At 41.4% G+C, this 21821-nt stretch overlaps 1 protein-coding gene across 4 annotated transcripts; it reads right to left on the bottom strand.

The window, feature by feature from the left end:
* Positions 1–3378: 3378 nt before the first annotated feature.
* LOC146494039 (deoxyribonuclease-1-like) lies at positions 3379–20152 on the bottom strand. 4 transcript variants are annotated; one of them, XR_014871701.1, is made up of 12 exons: positions 20136–20151; positions 19921–20058; positions 11529–11689; positions 11298–11386; positions 10475–10486; positions 8151–8237; positions 7606–7703; positions 7363–7475; positions 6295–6452; positions 5971–6067; positions 3823–4044; positions 3379–3776 (listed from the first exon to the last, which is right to left on the bottom strand). XR_014871701.1 is itself a non-coding variant. In XM_085147252.1 (12 exons), the coding sequence occupies exons 4-12, from the start codon at positions 11679–11681 to the stop codon at positions 3913–3915; spliced, it is 939 nt and encodes a 312-aa protein (XP_085003378.1). In that variant the 5' UTR covers positions 11682–11689; positions 14679–14725; positions 19921–20058; positions 20136–20152; the 3' UTR covers positions 3379–3912. The 4 variants fall into 4 exon arrangements, 3 of the variants coding, with proteins under 3 accessions (XP_085003378.1, XP_085003377.1, XP_085003379.1); XM_085147252.1 differs by adding an exon at positions 14679–14725 and having other exon boundaries at positions 3379–4044; positions 20136–20152; XM_085147251.1 differs by having other exon boundaries at positions 3379–4044.
* Positions 20153–21821: the final 1669 nt, after the last annotated feature.

Here is a 21821-nt window from a genome sequence, read left to right as displayed (position 1 = left end):
ATATATTATCTATACATAGATAATATATGCATATTCTGAGAAGCCACTAGATACAAACAGCAAGAAAACAAATTAATACATTGCACACAAATAGCAGGCTATCTATATTAATGCAACTGAATTGTAAAACAACAACAACAAACCCCCAAAAAAGTTTTTAAAAAGCGCGAGCAATGGGATATTTTTTTACAGTAATAATGAAAGTTTGTGATGCATGAAGTGTGTTGTGCTTGCAGTATGACGACACGCACAAGCACCAGATGCTTATTTTTTACTGTTCCCTCATTCACAAAGAGTCGTCGCAAGGAAATGATCAGTGGGTGGATCGATTCAAATATCAGCAGTAACCTTAACAACGCTGGGATCGATCACCTAAGTCCACTAAGTTGCTCCCGTATCAGAGAGGAGACAGGTCTGTGCAAACACCGCTCCTCTCCTGCAGGAACACTTTGCTCCGCCACAGTACGAATCAGGTGGGCTTAACGTCTTAGACTTTTCTACTTTAAATAACACTTTCGAAATTAATTGGGCTAAACATTTTCTTAAAAACCCTACCTCTATCTGGAACTTTATACCATATCATATTTTCTCTCGTTTTGGTGGCTTTAATTTTATTTTAAATTGTAATTACAGTGTTGAGAAACTCCCTGTAAAGCTTTCATCCTTCCATAAGCAGGTCCTCTTAGCGTGGACCCTCATTTATAAACACAACTTCTCACCTCACAAATACCTTATCTGGAACAACAGAGATATTTTATATAAAAATAAATCACTTTTCCTGGAAACTTGGGTCCAAAATGGGATCCTATTGGTGGCTCAGCTGGTTAATATAGAGGGACAACTACTTACTTACAATGACTTTATTGCACTATGTAATTTTCCAATCAGTGTTCAGGAATTCTCAATGGTGCTTGGTGCCATACCCTCAGGGACTTTAATGTTATATAAAAACACTGACAGCTCAATATCTACCTCAGTCACTCTCCCTGATCCAGCTGAGTCACCAATAGGAAAATTCTGCTTTTCACAGGAACTTGGTAACAGCAATAAGAGAGTACGTAGTTTATTCCAAGAAGATATCGTCTCTCTCCCATATATAATATCTTATTGGAACCGATATGTTCCAGATATCAAGTGGAACACAGTCTGGATGATCCCCCATAAATATCTGATTGTAAATAAGGTGAAGGAAGTCTCATTTAAAATTCTACATAAATGTTATCCAGCCAGTCACTACATGGTAAAATTTAAAAGGGACATAAATACCAATTGTACTTTCTGTGGGGATCATCCAGAAACTGTGACACATCTTTTTTGGTACTGTTTTTTTACACAGAGATTCTGGAAGGAATTTAGCAGGTTTGTTATTGTCCATATTTTAAGGGAGTTTTCTTTACGATGGGAAAATGTTTTATTCTGTTTCTTTAAGTTGCCCAAGAAGTATGATAAATGTTTTTTTATGATAAATTTGTTAATACTTTTAGCTAAATTTTTTATCCATAAATGTAAGTTTACTAACAAAACACCATATTTCTGTCATTTTTTTAAGGATGTGGAAATGTACATTCAATCAATATCAGACTCCACCAACAAAAAGGCTCTAAAACAATATATGTATGTGAATTTCTGCGTGTATTCTTATAATTGTTACTTTTTTCTTTTACCCCTGGCCTTTGTGTTTATGTTCTGTTGTTTTGTATACTTCATCTGTTTGTATGTTGTATACTCATTGTTTGTTAAATAAAGTTTAAAAAACAAACAAACAAACAAAAAAAAACAACTTTGCTCCGCCACCTCATTCCTCCTGTGCTGTTCAGTAGTTCCACAGTCACGTGAGTCAGTGGGCCATGTATCTAGCAGGGCTGGCTCAGTGGTTGAGAAGGGGCGGAGCAAAGTGTGTCAGCATGAGAGGAGCGGTGTTTACATGCTTCCTTTCTGATGACCAAGAGCAAAGTATTGAACTTACAGCAGAGAAGCAAAGTCCAGCATTGATCCTGTAATAATATCAATATCCAACTACCAACCTCTGTATATTTTATTTTATTGTTTACTCTATTTAATTTGTAAAATATGTATACACACACACACACATATACACACACGTAGATATACATATTTAGTATACACATTCAGTAATATGCATACACTCTTATATTGTACATATATTTATTCATATAATTCTCAGATTTAGCCATTCTTATATTTTGCTTGTTCTTATGTTATTGTATTTTTGCACCTCTGTTGCTTGTGGAGCTCGCACACAACAATTTCACTCACATGTACTGTACCAGTGTACCTGCACATGTGATGTGATAATAAAAGTGATTTGATTTTAACACTATCATTGATCCAATGCCGATATCAACGCTGATATTGATACTATCAGTGTTTGGATCGATTCTCTGAGCCCAAAGCACTGATCTATGCAGGCTGCAGTCAGGAAAAAGTGAAGTGTGGTGGAAAGGTATTATGCCACGACACTCACTAGTCTCATTGATGCTCATGAGATTAGGGAGTGTTATAAAAATAAAATGTCTCCATAATCCCAATCAACAGATTAGTTTTGTGATATACAAATAATCAAAGGTGATAGGATCAGCAAATCAATTTGAAATACATCCTTAAAAACTTTGTGGTGGATGAAGTGTTTTCTTACTGCAGTAAGAAGAAATGCAGGATAAGACGCGTTCTGCTCAGTTTTAATTGACAACAACAGTTGCTTCAAGGTAAAAACAGGAGAGAACGTTCAACATCTGTCTGCTGTCATCAGGAGGGAAAACCTGACCGATGACCAGACAACAGCAGATATGAACATTTATCTTTGTTCCCATATGTATGCAAACTCTCTGCATTAACTGCAGACGATCTACACGGCAATTCTTGTCCTGATGGAAACACTGAGGCAAGTTATTGTCAGCTCGACTCTGTGGATATTTACACTAAACAGGTGAAGAATTTTTAAATCACTGTACAAGAATTTATACAACCGAGCAGCAAGTCAAGAGGATTTGTTCATGTGTGACACATGAACAAGGAACGATCTTTACAATGAGGAAGTGGCTCGTCTTCCTCGTTGGTGGAGCAGCTTGCTCTGACAGATTGCAGCTGCAGCACCTGCAGGAGGACTGATGGAGAGTCACCATGTCTGAAGAACAGGATCATCTGCTTTTGCTTTTTAAATCATTTATTGAAAAGTAGATTTTTTCCTCTCTCTGGCTATGCTGCATGTATTTCTGATTATCTGATGACCCTTGTGTGTTTCTTAGTAGGTGTGTGTGTGTTTTTGAACTCATTTAGTAATCGATCCATCCCTGTGGTGTTTTCAGGTGAACCTGTATCAATGCAGGCAGCTCGTCCCAAAATAACAACATCTTAAGAATGTTTTTTTAAAATTTTATTTTACTATTAAAAAAACTTTACTGAATTTTATAAAACTCTCAAACAATGAAAATCTTAACATTTTCAGAGGAATTCTAAATATTTACATCAGTTTCTGTACAGACCCGAGGGGGACATATCAAGAAAAAGATGGAAGGAAGAAGAAAACAAATTAAGAACTCCTAAAAAATAAAATCAGATTACATTTTCACCTCATAACAAACAAGACTGTTGGATGCGCTTTCGTCTTGATGCAAAAACCTTAATTTAAAATATTTTAAAATCAGCACCAAAAACCCTGAAAGTCTCATATTTGAATTTTTGTTTTAAATTTTTGCACATTTTTCTGTTGCTGGAGCTGCCTCGCTGCTCAGTCACTTCACTTTGGTCTAAGAGCAGTAGAGCTGGGACTATAAAATAAACCCGTGTTAAAAGAACGGACAGCGCCGAGTGATCCTGGCACGGCTACAAGGTGAACTGGTTTTGGAATAAAAAAGACAAACGAGTATATAAAGCATTCAGAGCCTGAGACGATCACAGGGCAGAGAGGAAGGACCAGACGATCACAGAGGCACTTATTAGGCTCAGGAGGGGCGTGGCCTGAAGGAAGAGGGCGGAGCTCTTTAATACCACTTCCACTGGGTAATGGTCGCTCAGCTGCACCACCTGGCAGACAGAAGCAATGGAAGTCAGAGTCAGACATCATCAAACAGTGTTTACATCGGGCTGTTTTAACAGGACACTCAGGAAAAGGTGACAGATATTTAAGGTGACCTGGCACCCGGCCTGGGAATGAGGATAAAAGCTGATCACTTAAATATGACATTTATTTTTAAAAAAGGAGGAAATCCAAAACTATGTTGTGCAGCTTTCTATAATTTGGATTTAAATACTGTTTTTTCAGACGCTGTATTATTATAGATAAAGCTACCCAGCAACAGATCAGTGCTTACAATATTAAAGTAGTATACACATTCATTATTCTACATGTATCATATTGACATATTGCATCGGTGTGTGGTTCTCCAGCTGCACCACAGAAAGGCACTCCAGAGGGTCATCAATATGGCCCAAAAAAAAAAAAATCATTGGACATCCTCTTCCCTCCCTGAAGGACCTGTACAGCACTCGCTGTCTCAAGAGGGCACGCAGCATCCTACGGGACTGCACACACCCAGGACACCGGGTGTTTAAGCTGCTGCCGTCCGGCAGGAGGTTCAGGCTGCTGAGGTCCCGGACAAATAGACTCAAGGACAGCTTTTACAACAGGACAACAGCCCTGATCAATGCAAACAGCTGACCTGATTGGCTGCCTCCCTGGACTTTTTTAGGGGGGAGGTAACAATGTTTCTAACAATAATAATATTTATATTTATAACAAGGTGCAACAATAATTAATGTGCAATAATAACAGTGTGCAATAAAAATACACTTATTCTTCTTTTTTATTACTAAGTTATTATACTGCGTTGTGTTGTTCGTGTTGCGTTGTGATGTGTCGTATCGTGTCGTGTTGTGTTATATGTAGTGCCGACGTAGGACAGTTTTCCAATTTCATTGTACTATGTATGACTGTGCAATGACAATAAAGAGTTATCTTATCTTATCTAATTAATCTTACGAATCAGTATTTATGATCAAATAATATAATTTCTACATAATGAGTGGCCACTTTATTAGGTATACCTAGCAAAGTGTTGAGCTGCTTGTTAACACAGATGTGATCAGTCACACGGCAGCAGCTCAAACCGAGCATCAGGATGAGTGAGGAAGGCGATTTAAGTGACGCTGAAACCTGCTGTGGTTGTTGGTGCCAGACGGACTGGTCTGAATATTTCAGAATGGTAAATAGACCGGTTCTTAAATAGGCTTTTCTGCTCCGAGTACTCAAAGCTGACGTGGTGGAATTTTCCCACACAAACATCTGTTTACAGAGAATGATCTGTGCAGATGTGTTACAGCACGCTCTTGTCAGCTAAAAACAGGAAAAACATCAGACTCCTTTATCATGTAATATAACTGTTTGCGGGCTCAGACTTCGCACGTACTCTTATTACAGCTCAAGAAACTATTTTCACCGATGTGCCGTCATCATAAAATACACAAATTACTCATAACTTTAAAATAAAATAAACACGTAGATAAATTGAACCCACTAAGATGTTCTAATTTTTCAAACTTCCTTTTCAGACGTGTACTAAATTAATGCAAATCCAAATGAGTCAGAGTTAAATTTGTTTGATATGATAAGACATTTACAGACATTTAATGAGTAAACAAACTGTCTATGTCTGCACACTAGAGGGCGCTGCAGAGGATTCTTAAATATCAATTTCATGCCTTCAGACATAATGCCGTGCCAAAAAAATTCTGTCAAGAAGACTACAAGCAGCCAAATGTCAGCATAATCAGCAGATGATCATAACCCACACTGAAGACAGACAGCAGCGTTTGTCCTGCTGGGCAGGAACTAAAACTATATAAAGACTGTAACAAACTGACGCTTCCAAATGCTTCAGGAAGGCTGTGATTGTGTTTTATTAGACCTATTAAATGTGACCAGTATATATGTGGTGTCATGTGATCAGTTACCTCACTCCTGGACATTTTGAACTCTGCTCCGAGATCAAAGACTTTTGCAGAGAATGGCTTGATTGCCCTCAGGAAGGGTTCTCCATGCACAACAATCCTGCGCACACACACACACACACACACTTATTTTCTGTTCAAACACACACAAACTAAAGCATTAAAATTAAATGCAAGAACATAAAACTCCTCATCCACACATGAACCTTTAAAGTTAGATTAATAACAATAAAACTGTAGCTGACACTTTGTTCGCTGACAGCCAGCAGGTCACTCTCTACATTCACCAGCTGTTATATGTTAATCCACAGTTTTGTCAGCACACACCTGTCGTATGCACAGCTGGTCACGTCGGTGACAGTGGTGTCCTCTCGGTTTCTGATCAGCCAGGAGAACTCTGACTTCATGAACAGCCGTATGTTTCTCCTGTCACTGCGTTTCACATACGCACAGCTGGCATGGAAATCTCCCAGGAACATCACGTTCTGCACACACAACAAAGCGAGTGAGTCAGCCTCCAAAGTATCCCACAGTAAAACTTCACCAGTTTTTTAAATCCTGCTGTGAAGGCCGGTGCTGCCCCTCAGCCTCCCAGCAGATGCACCTGTGGTTTCAATCTGAAACTCCTACATCGCCTTGTTTTCAAGTTATCACATTCACAAACTCGCGTGTTCGTCCTGATGACAGTACACCATTTACAGCCCAGGGGTAAAAATGTTTACATTTAAAAGAAATGCATAAATGCTTTTAGTCTCTATAAATATCTGCATCTTGATGAAGTCAGTGCTTCTATTTATTTTTATGTTTCCAAGTTAAAGCTCGCTGATAACAATAACAATAATATTTATATTTATAACAAGGTGCAATAATAATTAATGTGCAATAATAACAGTGTGCAATAAAAATACACTTATTCTTCTTTTTTTATTACTAAGTTATTATACTGTGTTGTGTTGTTCGTGTTGCGTTGTGTTATATGTAGTGCCGACGTAGGACAGTTTTCCAATTTCATTGTACTACTGTACTATGTATGACTGTGCAATGACAATAAAGAGTTATCTTATCTTATCTTATCTTATAAACCTGACGTCTCCTTCTGTCTACATATGGACACTTTTGCCTGCAAAAAAAATTTATCCAAAAACATTGCAGATGGCAAAATGCTGATACCGAGGCTTCAAAATCCTGAGTGCAGAGTCAGGCTATGGTTTCAAAAGTCAGTGGTTTTTCACTTGTGTGTATAAAGTGATCTTGGATTCCTTGAAAGGCTCCATGTGAATAAAGTCATTTTCCATTTTAAAGCAGACCTTTACAAACACGGATTATGTGAAAATCAGAACAAAGTTCTCTGTCAGATCTGTTCTGATCAGCCTGTTATTAGATGAGTTTTCGCACCGTGTTGTTCCATTTCTTGCTGACTTCCACAAAGACGTCGTAAAGCTTGTTGATCTCCTGGACGGCCTTGCTGGGCTCACTGTGGAGAGGGACCAAGATAAACTCCCCGATTGCTGCCGGGTGGAAAGAGAAAAGGAAAAACAAGAAGAGAAAGAAACAAAAGAGGAAAAATGAAGGGCAGCGTTTTAGTTTAAATCTGAAACTAAGAAGAAAAGCATTCAAAATGTTTTCTTATGCACTCACATGCATTCCTGCTTTGGAAGCGAACCACAAAAGGCTCTCTGACAAACGACTGCTGGCTCCTGTACTGGTATTGACCCGTCACGTTCACCGTCTGCACCCTGTTTGGAGAAGAAAAGATTAAATGCTGTTTAATCATTGGTACGAGCAGCATGTGACCCCTGGTTAATCTAATTTTTGTTCAGCCCCTCCTTCATGACGATTAAGTGGCGAAGTGGTGAAAGTGACGGTGAGGTCACGATTTATCCAAAGCTGGACAATTTTAAATGTTGCATTTGATTAATGTACTTTAACAGTAGCTGTGACGCTTGTCTACACTTTACAGTTCAAATCAGCAAGAGATCAATTTGTGTTCATACTGGAGGGCAAAATGAAAACCAATGGAAGATGGACAAGAAAAGTTGAAAGCCATCAGGTGCTCAGTTCAGAAATAATAGAAAAGAAGCGAAGAGAAACGAGCAAAAGATACAGGCAATACAGGCCAGAGGGAGTGTTCGCCCGGGGCGCCAAACAGGCTAGGACCGCCACTGACCACAGCCATGTCTTACCTGTAGATGAAAACATACTTCTGCTTGTCGTCAGGAGAGTTTCCCAAACTCTCACTGGCCACTGCCTCGTAGTCGTACTCTTCATACCTCAACGCAGAGAAGGAGACAAGAATGTGAAAAACGCCGCAGAGAAAGGAGCTGCACGTCACACAGTACGCAACACACGAGCCCGCCAAAACATCAATGTGAACAGAGGAGCACGAGGACCGCTGGGGCTTATGAAGCCATCAGGTGAGCCTTACAGAGCAGTCGTCATCGTTCTTTCAGAGAAACAAGGAAGCTAAAGCCAGATTTATCCCGGTGATCTGCTCTGCTGGAGTTCACGCCTCGATGAACGCTCCCTCGTGCACCTCTCTTCACATGGTTCAAGCAAATTCATACCAACATTCCTACAATTTAAACAAACTGCATTTTTTAGGTAACCAGTGCCCTAGTCACTGAAATGTCATTTTTTTAATGGTCTTTTTATTTACACTTTCAAAATAAACCTGAATGTAAAAAAACAAAAATGTGTGTTTGTGGTGGGAAGTCATACATGCATGTAAATCTGCATGTAACCACATTATCATGTTTTAGAAACACATTAATGCTTTTTGTGCCTGAAACGCTAAATAATATGCTAACATGACCAAAGCTAATGTAGCCCAGTCCCGTGATTTTTACTACACCTAAATATAGTATCCAAGTACTTTGAGTATTTTTTTAATTTTAGCTCTGTTTAGCTGCTTTTGAGCATTTTAGCATTTCCTCTCGCCTTCTATTTCCATCATTTTAATCAAATGTTTCTGTTTTATGAGACCACTGTGGTTTCATTCTCTGTGTTTTTTTTTTTAACTCATGTAGCCATTTTTCTCGTTACATTGTGACTCCTAATGTCGCTTAGCAACTATTTCATGCCCAGTTACATTAGAAGCTTTTCAAATTATTCTGTTGTAATGCTACTAAAATTAATACTGAAACTTGGCACTTTAATCTACTGTAGGCTTATTAAAATGTTGTATGGACTTTTATTATGGGATTTTGGTTAAATATGACAGTAAGACTTCTTGAGATGAAGTCTTAATACTAGAAAAAACACATGAAAACAGTCCAGCGCGATAGTCCCAGAAGTGGAGCTCCCCAGGGCTTAGCACCCGGACTACTAAGCTTTATGTACAGAAAGGATTTCAGTCACGCTGTCAGAAATATGAGACATATTTCAGCACGTGAAATTTGTAGTTTGGGGTTTTTTTTGTAAATTTTACTTTTATTTAGCTAGATATAAACATATAAACATAGGTGTCCCAAACATACATGAAAATGTTTGTTCTTCAACTTGAACCCACAGCATGTTTTTTTTTTGTACAGCGCCCGCCCAAAGCTTGGACACACTGCACTGATGGGTAACACTTTCTTTTGTTAAGTCAAAAGTACCTTTCACAGTAACCACTTAGCTGATAAATATTTTTGCAATTTAAACAGTCAGCAGTCCATAAACACATCACATATTTACATTTGGTTATGTGCTTTCACATGTGCTCATCTGCATTTCCTACAGCTTTGATCCTCGGCTGCTCAGGTCTCCATGCTACGTCACCATTGTGAGTATAAATGTGCTCATGTTAGATAGAAAGCACTTACATGGGAAAAGCATAGAAACAAGTGCTTGTGTGAATGAGGCAAGTGTTTTGAGTCCTCACTCAGACTAAAAAGCGCTACATTATTACCAAATGTAACAATAATAATAATAATAATAATAATCAGGGTTGTAGTGAACGTTACTTGAGTTGGCATTTAGATTGACATTAGTTTCTGTGTTTCTATTCTAGTTTCTATTCTTCTCCCCATAAAGACTGCATTTTACCACCTCCCCGTAACCATAACAACAAGTTTTGACATCTCCGTGCGTGTCAATAAAGATGAGGTTTGATGACCATTAGAATAGTTTCCAGGTTTTTCCTGACGGTAAGTGCACGAGCAGAGACCACCCTCACTAACTTCTAACGTGTCGCTCTATAAGCAGACATGAAAATGACACAAACAGCTCAGCTCATGAGGGTTACTAGTGGCCCTCGAACCTCTTTTTAAGGCCCTGCTACTGACTAGGAGGCTTTCAAGTTGTTGAGTTAAATCAGAATCGTTCAGTTCATGCTTTTCCCTTTAACAAATACTGGACTGATAAACCTGTCCGACACATTTCCATCCCGATTTTCTCTAATAGTGACTTTCCAAAGTAAAGTGTTACCATTTCAGGCATTTTGGTTAGTAAAGGGTGTAAATTTAGGTTATTAGGATTAATGAATATGATTAGATGATACTTCACATGCTCATTAAATCCAGTGTACCTGTCAGATCCCCTGTTGAAGGCAGACAGCAGACACATAATGACCATTGTGCACATATTGTGGTTAAGCAGTGTTAGAATACTAGTTGAGTATATTAAAAGATCGAGCAGTTTACGGTCTTGTGTGTCAGCAACATGCCCACAAACTCTTTAGCAATAAAAGCAATCTCTTTGCATCGTTATCATAAAACACTGACTGGTAGTGAACTGGAGCTTTGTCAGTACACACATAAAACAGGAGTAAGCCACAGCCATATTCACTGAATCATGCTGACACCTGTTGGTGCCATCGTGCTGTATTTTCATAGGGCTCACAGCTGCTGTATTAGAAAGGGTCAGACTTCCCTTTTGCTCTCACAGTCTCGCTTCATGCTGAAGATTTTTGGAAAATGCTTTTCCTGCTTATACTTTTTCCTGTCAAATATATGAAGTGTAATCAAAATGTTCTGGGAAAAATCAAATATCCTAAATGATGTAAGTGATGTGAGGCAAGGTAATCTGATGGAGCGCTGCACTCTTATATGGCTGGTTTTATTTGAGAAGAGAGAACAAAGTTGCCAGGTCAGGTGAGTGAGCGCAAAATGGGACAACTACAAATAATCAATAATAGTGAATAATGACATCATCATATGATTATTTCAAGCACACGCTGTCTCTGTCCGAGACCACAGAAGTCCCACCTACCTAATGGTCAAACTTTCTCTTTATGATTAGCAACCAATGAGCACTGAGGAGAAGAAGTCCTCTTTAAGGGCAGAAATAAACTCAGCTGACGAGATTTTCATGCTGATAGTTTAAAGTCAGAGTTTCCAGCGAATGTTTACCTGTTGAGCACAGACAGCAACTTTTCAATGGCTCGACCGTCTGGATCCACCACGTGCTGTAAGAGGCTGATATCACAACGAGTCAGGACCTGGACACACACATGGGCACACAGAAAAAAGGTCATAGGTCGAGTCATAAACACAGCACCAGATCCAATTCTGCCAATAATTCATTCATAACAGCAGCAGGAAAAAAAAATAAAATAAAATAGATAATAAAGTGTGTGTTACCAGTTTGAGATAGTGCATCAGTCGCCCGTTTGATGCTTTCGCAGAGTCAAAATTCTGCACGTTGTAGGCACAGATCCTGAGTTCAGTTGCTGACTTCAAGACAAAAATGGAGAGCAAAAGGAAGAGAGAAAGACCAGAAGAGCGCCACCTCATGGTTGGATCTGTGAAGGAATAAAACACGCACTGTCACTGATGCAAAGCACACAGTGTCCAAAACGCACAGCTCTCACTGACGTGGGGTAAGCTACCAGAAACCAACGTGTGGAAAGTCTTCACAATGCCTGCAGTTTGGAAATTTGATATAATAGTGAGAATAAAAGATTCCAATGACGATCAACCGTCCTGCAGGTCTGACCTGCGCGCAGCCATGAATCCCCCCAAAAAGCCAAGACGGCAGAGCAACTGTGGTATCACTACAGATTAATAACCACACTTCCTGTCTGCACATGCAGAAACATAGAAGCAATTTACAACCATCACACAAAGACGGTGCAGCAGCAGCGCCACTCACGGCACAACCACACCGCCCACAGTCTCCATTTCTATCGATATTCTTACACAAGTTCTGTTTCCTGTTCGCAGCCTCTGGCTCACATTAGTGTAAATGTTACACAAATTGATAACCTATATATGAAATGATGACTACATTTTTAACTTGAATGCAAATATGAAAAAGCACAATCCCATTACAGGACACACAGCAGGGTGATCCTTGTTCTACAGTTACTTTCTACACTGAGACAAATTTCTGTCACATTGTTACAGATATCAGGTCATAATGGAAACAAAAGCTGCTCAGAAACCTTCAGGGAGCAGCTGACCATCACAGTACGACACAGTCAGTTAAACTTGAGGAATATCAGTCTGTCCGGTCGGGAAGCATGAGGTGCACTGGAGAGGCAACAACAAGAGAACGTCCCAAAAGCGAATGTGTTAGCAGGCGGCGTTCACAGATGACTCTCCTCTTCCTTCCTCCCTAGTTTTGTGTTTTGTTAGTGACCGTCAGATGTTAGTGTCTCAAGGATGGCATGTCCATTCATTGCATCACAAGAAGGCCTGTGCGCCTCCCAGCACAGTCTCAAGAGTGAGGAAGAAATACCATGACATGACCGTTAGAGAAGACAGACACACAAAAGTCAGCAGCAGGACCAATATCTGCTCCTTTGTGAGAGGAGGGAAAAGAAGCATGGCCAGGAAAATCACTTCAACCTGTCAGAAACTGAACTGAAGAGGTCCCAAAAGGTTCATTCTGGTTAACTCGATGTAACGTTTTCACTGGGAGAAATGTTTTGTTACTCATCAAAGTGACTTCTTCAGTCTCAGCTGACTGCATCTCTGAGTCGAGGAGGGGGCCTAAGGGTACATCTGTCACCACCTCACAGTGTCTGCAGCCATTCCCCGACTCTCTGTGAAGGGTACTCATGACTATTGATCGGTAACTAGTTGTTATGTCAAAACCAGGAACGCGTTACTCGTTACTGGGATTTAGATAGGCTCGTTATTCGTTACTTCGTGTGGAGGCATCGTGGAGCTTCCACAGATTCAGTAACATTAGCAAGTGGTGGAGGCAGCAGGTGGAGGAGGGAAAGGGGAGGCAGGAGGAGCAGAGACCCGAGGCGGCCGCCGGTCCGAGTGTGAACTGAACTTCAGGTAAGAAGTTGTGAGCTGCAGTCTATCTGGTCAGATATAAACCAAGTTTAGGTGGAGTTTATTTTAGCTGTGCTGACTTTTTACAGTCAGTTACAATAACTCGTGAGCTAGCATGACGGAGTTTCTATACAGCTGGGTGGTGCTATGATGTTACTGATAGTGAACTTTATTTTATTCATAAGGTTAGTTAGTAGAGTTTCCAACTGTCCCCTTAAAAACGGAGTCGGCTCGTATTCAGAGAAAATATTACGCGTTTCTTATTGAGGTGAAAAGGAACAGTTTGTCCCGTAATTCAGCTACAATGAAAAAGACACAAAGCTGGATTTATTCTGTCTTTGCTGCACAGCTGCCTCTTCTCCTCTCATTCTCTACCCCCCCCCTCCTGTTTCTACTTCAATCATGAAACTGATCAATGATCAGCTGATCGGCTTTCCTCTCTTGTTTGTTTATCGCCCACTCTGCGCCAGAACGGGGAAACCAGCCGATAAACCACAGCAGCACGTTTAAACTTGATCAGCTGTTGTTAGAATTGATTTAATATTAATTTCTAGTATCAGCTGATGTTTGCTGGAGCCACAGCTGTAAAGCTGCTGGTCATGATGTTTGGATATGTGGTGAGAGGGAAACATGAAGATGAAACCAGGAGATGTCCTTACTGAATCATCAGAGCTGTGATGGAGAAACAGGTTTACCTTTTAGGTGACATGAATGAGTTGAAGTTATGAACTGTTTCTGAGAGACAAATAACACCAGGATCCTTTTCTAAGTAGCTGACAGCTGGTAACTGTGCAGGGGCGGGTCTAGCAAAGTGTTGCCAGGGGCCAGGTAGGGCATTAACAGGGAGAGGGGGGCACAAAGAAATACTTTCTTATTCTCATTTAAAATGTCTCACTTTTAATAAATAATTATCTGAATCTTACAACAAACGATTGATAGATTGATGCATATATACCATCAGAACAGTGTACATCACTGTCACAACAGTGTTTGTTTTCATTCAAAGGCTTTATGATTTTTCCTATAATGGCGGCCGGTCAGTCAAAACGCCCGGGACGATTTTTTGTCCCCGTCCAGCCCTGTATGCAGCTCATCTGCAGTCTGCTGTTACCTACATCTTCCTATTCAGAAGGCAGAATTTCTGAGTTCTGAGTACAATCAAAGCACCACGACTGCAGTTTTTGTGTTGGATGTAAAAATTGCACATGACGCTGTGACGTAGGCTAGAATCATGGCGGCGGTCAACGACGGTCCAGGCGTGGGATTTCTCTCGTGGAAATATGCACATTATCTTTTCCTTTCTGTTGGTAGGTGGCACAGTGCACTTGTGGAAAGTAAGCAAGCTAGAAGACTGGCAAAGTTATGGAAGCAACACATTAACAAGAGAAGTCTGAGTAAAACCAAAGTTACTTTCCCTAGTAACTAGTTACTTTGACAGTAACTGAATTACTTTTGATAGAAGTAACTAGTAATGTACTAAGTTACTAATTTAAAGTAACTTACCCAACACTGGCTGAGACTGATGGATGAGTGACGAAACGTTTCTCCCACTGAAAACATCCAGATGAACAGAATCAACTTTTGGGATTTACTCACCTGATGATTGAGCAACAATTCGAGAGCGTCACAGGAGATTGCAGCATCTGTGAGTTTGACCTGTGCTTATAGCCCAGCTTTAATGGCATTCACCAGAGATCAACAGGACCGGCAGGTCTGACACATGTGGAAGACGTGAGAGTCTGGAGGCGTCGAGGCAAGTTTTATGCATCATCCAGCGTCAGTGGAGGCCTGAGGAGGCACGTCCGTATCCTGCATATTCTCGGAAGATCAGACAGATCGACTGCTTTTAGATGCGGGGATGACATCATTACCCTTCTGCTAACGCAGTGCACTCTGGGTTCCTCCACTGCTCATATTCCCCAGATCTGAAACCAACCAGGAACCTCTGGGTGCCACAAACGGTCCACGAGGTCACTGATGCCCTGATCCAGATGTGGGAGGAGGTCCTGAGGGCAGCCTTCACTGTCTGATCCAGAGGTTGGGAGTGTACACTCCTGAACAACTAATGTAGTTTTACTTTAAACATTCATATTGTATTACTTCTACCTCACTACATCTTGGATGAAAACACTACTCTTTGTACACTTTTTTAAACCTTTAGTTTTTTCCTCATTTTTAATATTTCAAAAATTAGCTGGTGGAGTAAATATTGTCTTTTTTAAATGTTTGAGCATCTTTTTGGTAGTAAAACTTGTTTATGACATGTGACTGTTCTGGGCCACTCAAGGGCAGTGAGCCAAGCTGTGAAGGCATCATCATGATAACCATACATCACAGGTGCTTCTTATTTAGTCTGATCCTCATCTGCATTAATGACGATGAGCGAGGCCGTGCTGCAAAGCAAACGTGTTCCCAGATTTGATGACTACACAGGTGAAACAGCGAGGTGAGTCAGCTCACAGGAGCAACAAATGGAGAAAGAGGACGAGAGAGCGAGGCTGCTGGGACAGAGAGAAACTCCACATGAGCCTCATGGCTGCAGAGGAAAAGAGGAAATGTTTAACAGTCTTCAGGGGAGGAGACGCAAAAGTTTGTACAGCTGAGAACGAGAGCAGGAAGTGAGCCGTTTGATTTTAAACACCAGCTTAATTTTAGCCTGTAAACATCCTTTCATAACTCATGAGTGTGACGGAGAAACAGTGTGAGTGTGGAGGAGTCGTTTGCCAGCAGAGCTGACTGGTCTGACTGGTCTGATGGACGAGTGACAGCATGCTCAAGCCTGTGGGCAGAAAAGCTCTTTGTTTGCTGACACACTGTAAATCATTTTATTGTTGCACATTTTCAATAGTTTTGATCATGAAAATTGTTTTTTGTTTGATCCATAAAGAGAAAACCTGCTGCTGTGTTTAATGCTGCTGTTCCTCGAGTGTGCCGAGCTACTGCAGCTCTTTGTGACACAGCGTATCCTTGTGCAACACGATTTTCATCTCACTCTGATGCTGCTTTTTCACACGCTGACAGCAGAACTATCCAGTTAACATTTACAGTCACGAGATTACTCGAAATCAGCCGCAGGTGTAAATGTGAGCGTCTCCATACAAACAGAAGATCTGGCAGTTTGAGTGTCAGCTGTATGTTAACACAGCGTCACAGTCATCCAGGATCCAGTCCGAGGTCAGACGTGCAGCACTCAGAGACGGGCCTCAGTTAACATGTTAAACGTTCAAAGGTCTGCAAAGCAAATGCAAATCTGAACAAACAACAAACCAAAGCACATCAGCACAAACACCAGCCGTCAGCACGGCGGTGGAGGGATGATGATGATGATTTAGGCCCTGGACACCTCATTGAGCAGACTGTGAACTCCTGTATACCAAAGTACTCTAGAGTCAAATGTCAGCTCTGTCTGACTGACACTAAAGCTTGGCTGTAACTAGATCACGTAATAGCAGAGCAGCGAATCTCTAACAGAATAACTGCACAAGAAAAGAATAGAGGTGCTGCAATCACCCCGCCCAGCCTGCAGTCTGACTGAAATACAGCTGTGCATAAATCACTGCTCAGAAACGCCAGTGAACTGGAGCAAGGCTGTAAAGACGAGTAGGTCAAAATTCCTTCACAGTGACGCGAGAGCCTGAGTCGTAGGTCGTACTTTCATTTCCCATGATTGGAGAGCACATGCACATCTGTATCTGAAACATTTGACTAAACTGTTTTTAATGCAGCCTTTTTAAAGTTGAACCCATAAATACACAAACACACTCTGTCCAGGACTTCTCACTATAACATGACCTTATGAGGCACAAACAGAGCGAGCAGAGATGTATATGCTGCCTGCTGCTAATAATAAAATGAGGAACTTGCAGGAGTTAAAGTGAAGTGGTTCCTCGCTGTGGTCGGGTTAGTTAGCAGTCAGTCAGCCCAGCTGTGACTCTTCACTCCGCCCCTCCCAGGCGTAAATGCGGTGCGACCGGTCGAATGACTCCCTCAGTACGCCAGATTTCCACACACCGACCTCCCTGACTGACGACAACAACCCTCACTGTAACCTGCACAAGACGGGATTACAGCACAAGGCGAGCAACAGTTTACAAGCTGCTTTGCCAAGTTGAGCACTTTGAGGGTTCAATTCAGACTCTTGGGTTCTTTTTTAGGCTGTGGATGTTTTTGTATCAGAGTACATGAGGCCTTAAAATCCTGTGTTGGCAAACAAACAGTATCATATTGCAGCCACCACCCCACCACCTTTCACAACTAGGGGAACTTTGTGGAATTAAGCTTCTGGCTACACAGTCGTCGAGCTGCTTTCGAGTACAAACAACAGTTTGATTTAAAACTGTAAACTAATCAGCCTCAGCTTTCAGACTGAACATAGAATTAAAACACTCGCGTCACCGTTTCTGACACTTGGTTGAAAGACTCACTCGGCCTGTCACAGTGAGTGACAGCACAAAGTTGATTTTGATGTTATTTAACCAGGAGGTCCTGCAGGGAAAGGAGGAGGGGCTTACTTTGTAGTCACTGCCACAAAAGTTCTAGAAACAAGTGTCGCCGCTCGGCAGGTGTTTTGAAAAGCCTTATTTCAGTTGTTATTTTAAAGTATCACCTACATTTAATTTAACTTGTATGGTTACCAGGAAAGAGTCTCACGTGGCCGTCTTTGTTATTTACGGTTGTCGTCTTTCTGTCCCACAGCTTTGATGTCAGGACTCTTTGAGCGCCACGTCTCTCTCTGCTCTGACCGAATCAGTAAAACATCCAGAACTGACTTTAAATTCTGTGAATGGCTCCAAACTTCTTGGGATAAACCGTTGGGTAAACAGGAAGCACAGTTCATGTGTTGTGTGACCTGCTTCATTGTTCTTTCTGTTTATGAGTTTTAAGAAAGGATCTGTGTGAGAGCTGCGCTCTGGTAGGACAAACCTGCATTTAACGGGTTTCTGAATTCAAGGACACAAAGTCCGACATCTGATGTGTTTGAAGCATCTAATCTTAGAAGATCAATGCTAAGAGCTAGCTGCTATGGCGGCTACCTGCCCCTCACTGATGTGCACCACTGGAGTTTTATGGGTTGCCAGTAAATAACGGTGCATTTCAGAGACTTTCAATGTCTCTGTTAGGAAGGTCAAGGCGTGCAGGAGGTGCAGGCTAACATTTCATCTACTAATGGGTTTAATTTTTTACTCACTTGTTAGATTTAAGCATAAAAATACTCGTGAGTTGGATAAAACACTATGAAACGTTCAGTTAAGGTTATAAAAGATTACAAGTAGCAATAGAAAACCAACAGACGCCACCCCGACCTCTTCTCCACCTCAACAGATAGTTCGACTTCCTCCTGCCATCATCACTGCCGCCACAGAGAGTCCTGTCACCAGAACATGAACTCTACTCATTACCATTCACTGCATCAGAGAGAAACACATAAGATTTGTCTTCATAGTTTGATCCACATATTTATACACATCCAGATTCATCGTGACTCTAAAATGGAAATTCATAAATCGTTCCTGTTTTTAAGGCTCCGTCAACAGTCCCAGTTAGAGAGGTCAAGACACCAACCTCACTGTACCATTGCTGGTTTCTCACTTTGTTCAGGCGTGAAGCAGCAGACATGGTTAGCCGGTGACTCGGCTCTGAATGTTTCAGCTGGTGAGGTCAAATTCACCAATTATTAACAAGTTAATGCTTAACACGATCGAAAAGCACAAGTCACACGACTTTAAAGCCTCTTTCATCCAGAAAGAGACACAATGAAACCAAAATAAGCTCCCAAACAGGTCTGTTAATGATAAATAGACTGAATGCCAGTTTGGCACAAACTGACCTCAAAGGCGGACAAAAGAATAAAAATGGTTGAAAATATGAATCAAGGAGGGAACAAAGACACGGCCGACTTCACAATGAGGAAGCAGGCAGAAAAACACAGAAATCAGTGCATTTTACACACCTGGTTTTTACGAACCAGTGCTGAAGCTCATCTGCAAAACTTTCACTTTCAACATGTTCTAAATAAACACCAAATATGTTTCCTGAATAAAGTCTTTCAGCTCAGCTGGACCATTAATAAGTGTGAGTCCAATCACTTTTCCAGCTCAGCACCCTTGAATTTGGAATATTTTCATGGAAATAATCCAAGGATCTTGGAAAGAAAAGTGTCTGGACTTCTTTAAGTTTCCTTTAAGACGTTTCTTCAGTTCTAAGACCAGCTGGTGAAGAGTCAGACAGATTTCCTCAGAGACAATCCCTTCATTTTCCTGTTAAAACACCAAAGAGGCTGAATTCTGAGCTAGTATTTATGCTTCTGTTTACACAGCGTGCGTGAAAATATCTCAGTTTTAAATATTTAATCTGGAGTAAAGATTCTGTTAAAAGCGTTGCTGCATAATTTGAATACCTGCTGCTTCTTTCTACATCCTACTGTGACCGCCTCTGTTTTACATTCCTGCTGCTTCACCTGTTTTATGTGGGTTTTCTTTTGTCACGGCCACGCACTGAAACACCAACAGATTCCTTTGACGTGACTCTGAAAACATCCGAATTTAAGTTGGGAAATTTAAAAGATGTTAAAAACTAATACCATCCTCACAACGGCATAAAACACTTAAACATTAACAGAGTCCGCTCACACAGCCTACACACCCACGGCCACTTCAGTTTAAGCACTCACACACTGAGCAGACCCAGTAACCGGTACTGGTCTCGTCCCAGTAACGGCTGCTGGATCAGTTGTTGGTTTTCGTACCTGTTCAGGTGAGTCAACTTACGACCGTCTGCTGCTAAATCTCTGAGCGTGTCCCGCTGGGTGTGGACGCTGCGTCAGCCTGGAGCAGGTAAAGACGTCCAGGTTGTTCTCGCCCTGTAGAAATGCAGCATTCAGGGTCTGTGGTAAAGACGGGACGTTTTTTACATCATGACATCTGTGACACCCATTTTATGTCACATGATCAACCAACTTACCTATCAGCTGCAGCCCTCGAGCAGGTGTGAGCCACAGATGAGCATGACGTAGTCTGGTGAAATCTGATTTCCTTACTGCAGCCACATAAAGCTCCCACAGCGCTGTGCAAAAAAGTATCATCGTCATAAGAATTATTTCATATTTAACACATAAAGTGACTTGAAATGACTTGAACTGTCCAAACATTTGGTTAGGCAGTGAAAGCTTGCTGGAGTGGAGTCAGTGAGAATCTAAGATTAGTTAGAAATGTCATCTCTGGATATTTAAGTGTGTTTTTACAGTAAAATCAAAACCTTTGAGTATTTCCTCATCACATGCTCCACAGTAGTTTAAAGGTGTGACTGATCATGTGTGATGATGAAATCCCGTGGCTTCTCGGTTATGTTCACACTGGAGTTTAATAGCTGTGAGAAAATGTTGAGCAACACAATTATTTCCTGTTACTCCACTCATACCAGAGCCACGCTCATCTGATGCAGCTAGCATGAGCTCAGCTGGGAGCTCGAGGCTTCCTGCTGAATTCTGGGTAGAGGAAGAGGATCTGTGGGAGCAGAGCTGTGGGTCCGGAGAGGGCTGCAGGAACTCTACTGCTGCCCTCCAATCAGGCTGCTCAGCCACAGGCCTGGCAGGAAGAAGGATGCTGAAAAAATACTTGTGAGCTGAGCTGTTCAGCTCAGAGTGGTGTGTGTGGGTATCCTGTTCCTATTGCACTCTTCACAGTTCCTGATGCTCCTATTACCACTGAGACATTTTGTGCTTTATTGCTACACGTTCGCTCCACTTCTTCCTTCAGTGCCCTGAACTTCTCCTTTACCCCATCCTCCTTATTTCTGATGTTACTGTCTGCTGGGATTGCCACATCTATCGCAGCTGTGGCTTTCCGTTCCCTGTCAGTCACCACTGTGTGGTGGTTGGCCAACAGGACCTCAGCCTGCTATTCTTTCTCAGCTGCCTTCTGATGTGTCTCCTATCAGGCCTTCTGCAGCCCTGATGCTCGTGCACACTATCCCAGCCACTTGGTTGTGCCTCTCGGCGTCTGCTGTTTCAGCTCTTACAGCCTGCTACTGTGAGCTGGACTCTCTCTGGGTCACTGTTGCACAACTTGCATCCTGTGGGAGCTTGTGCTGTGGTAGACTCCTGTCTCAGTTTATCTGGTGCTTAGGGGCCACGGTCAGAGCCTCTGCGATGTCCTTCAGGCCGGCTTATTTTAGCCACTTCCACTGTATCTCATTATCCATCGATCATCATCAAACATCAGAATTTCACAAAGAATCCCAACTTTTAGAGACTTGGAGTTTTATTACTAAACTGCCTGTTTTATTTCCATCAAACTGCTGTAGACTTTTGAATTCAGTTTCATAAACACAAAGTTCAAACAAGTCATTCAACTTTCATAATTATCAAGATAGCGTTTACAGTTATTCTGGTCTCTGGTGTGTCTTAGCATCAGGAAGAATGAAAACAGTGTTAGTGAGCAGGTTAGGAGGTTAATATCAGTCCTGTATACTTCATTCATACTTCATTCTAGGAGAAGTTCATACAGTTATATGACCACAGACTCATCTCTACAGATTGTTGTGTACTGTTCTTGTAGTTGGTTGTCCAAACCAACTTTGTCCCTCTGACATACTAATATTCTAACCTTGTCATTGAATGCCTGAACATCTCCACCTCAGCCTCCTGTC

The sequence above is a fragment of the Neolamprologus multifasciatus genome, chromosome 20, assembly GCF_963576455.1.
Source record: "Neolamprologus multifasciatus chromosome 20, fNeoMul1.2, whole genome shotgun sequence".
Lineage (NCBI taxonomy): Eukaryota > Metazoa > Chordata > Actinopteri > Cichliformes > Cichlidae > Neolamprologus > Neolamprologus multifasciatus.
This window is presented reverse-complemented; position numbering and strand designations above follow the sequence as displayed.

Excerpts from the sequence above, each read along its gene's own strand:
- LOC146494039 (XM_085147252.1), bottom strand. The coding sequence starts at position 11,681 with ATGAGGTGGCGCTCTTCTGGTCTTTCTCTCTTCCTTTTGCTCTCCATT. Across the intron at positions 7,704-8,150 it reads AAGTATGTTTTCATCTACAG|GGTGCAGACGGTGAACGTGA; the intron begins GTAAGACATGGC and ends TTCTCCAAACAG. Across the intron at positions 6,068-6,294 it reads ACCAGCTGTGCATACGACAG|GATTGTTGTGCATGGAGAAC; the intron begins GTGTGTGCTGAC and ends GTGTGTGCGCAG.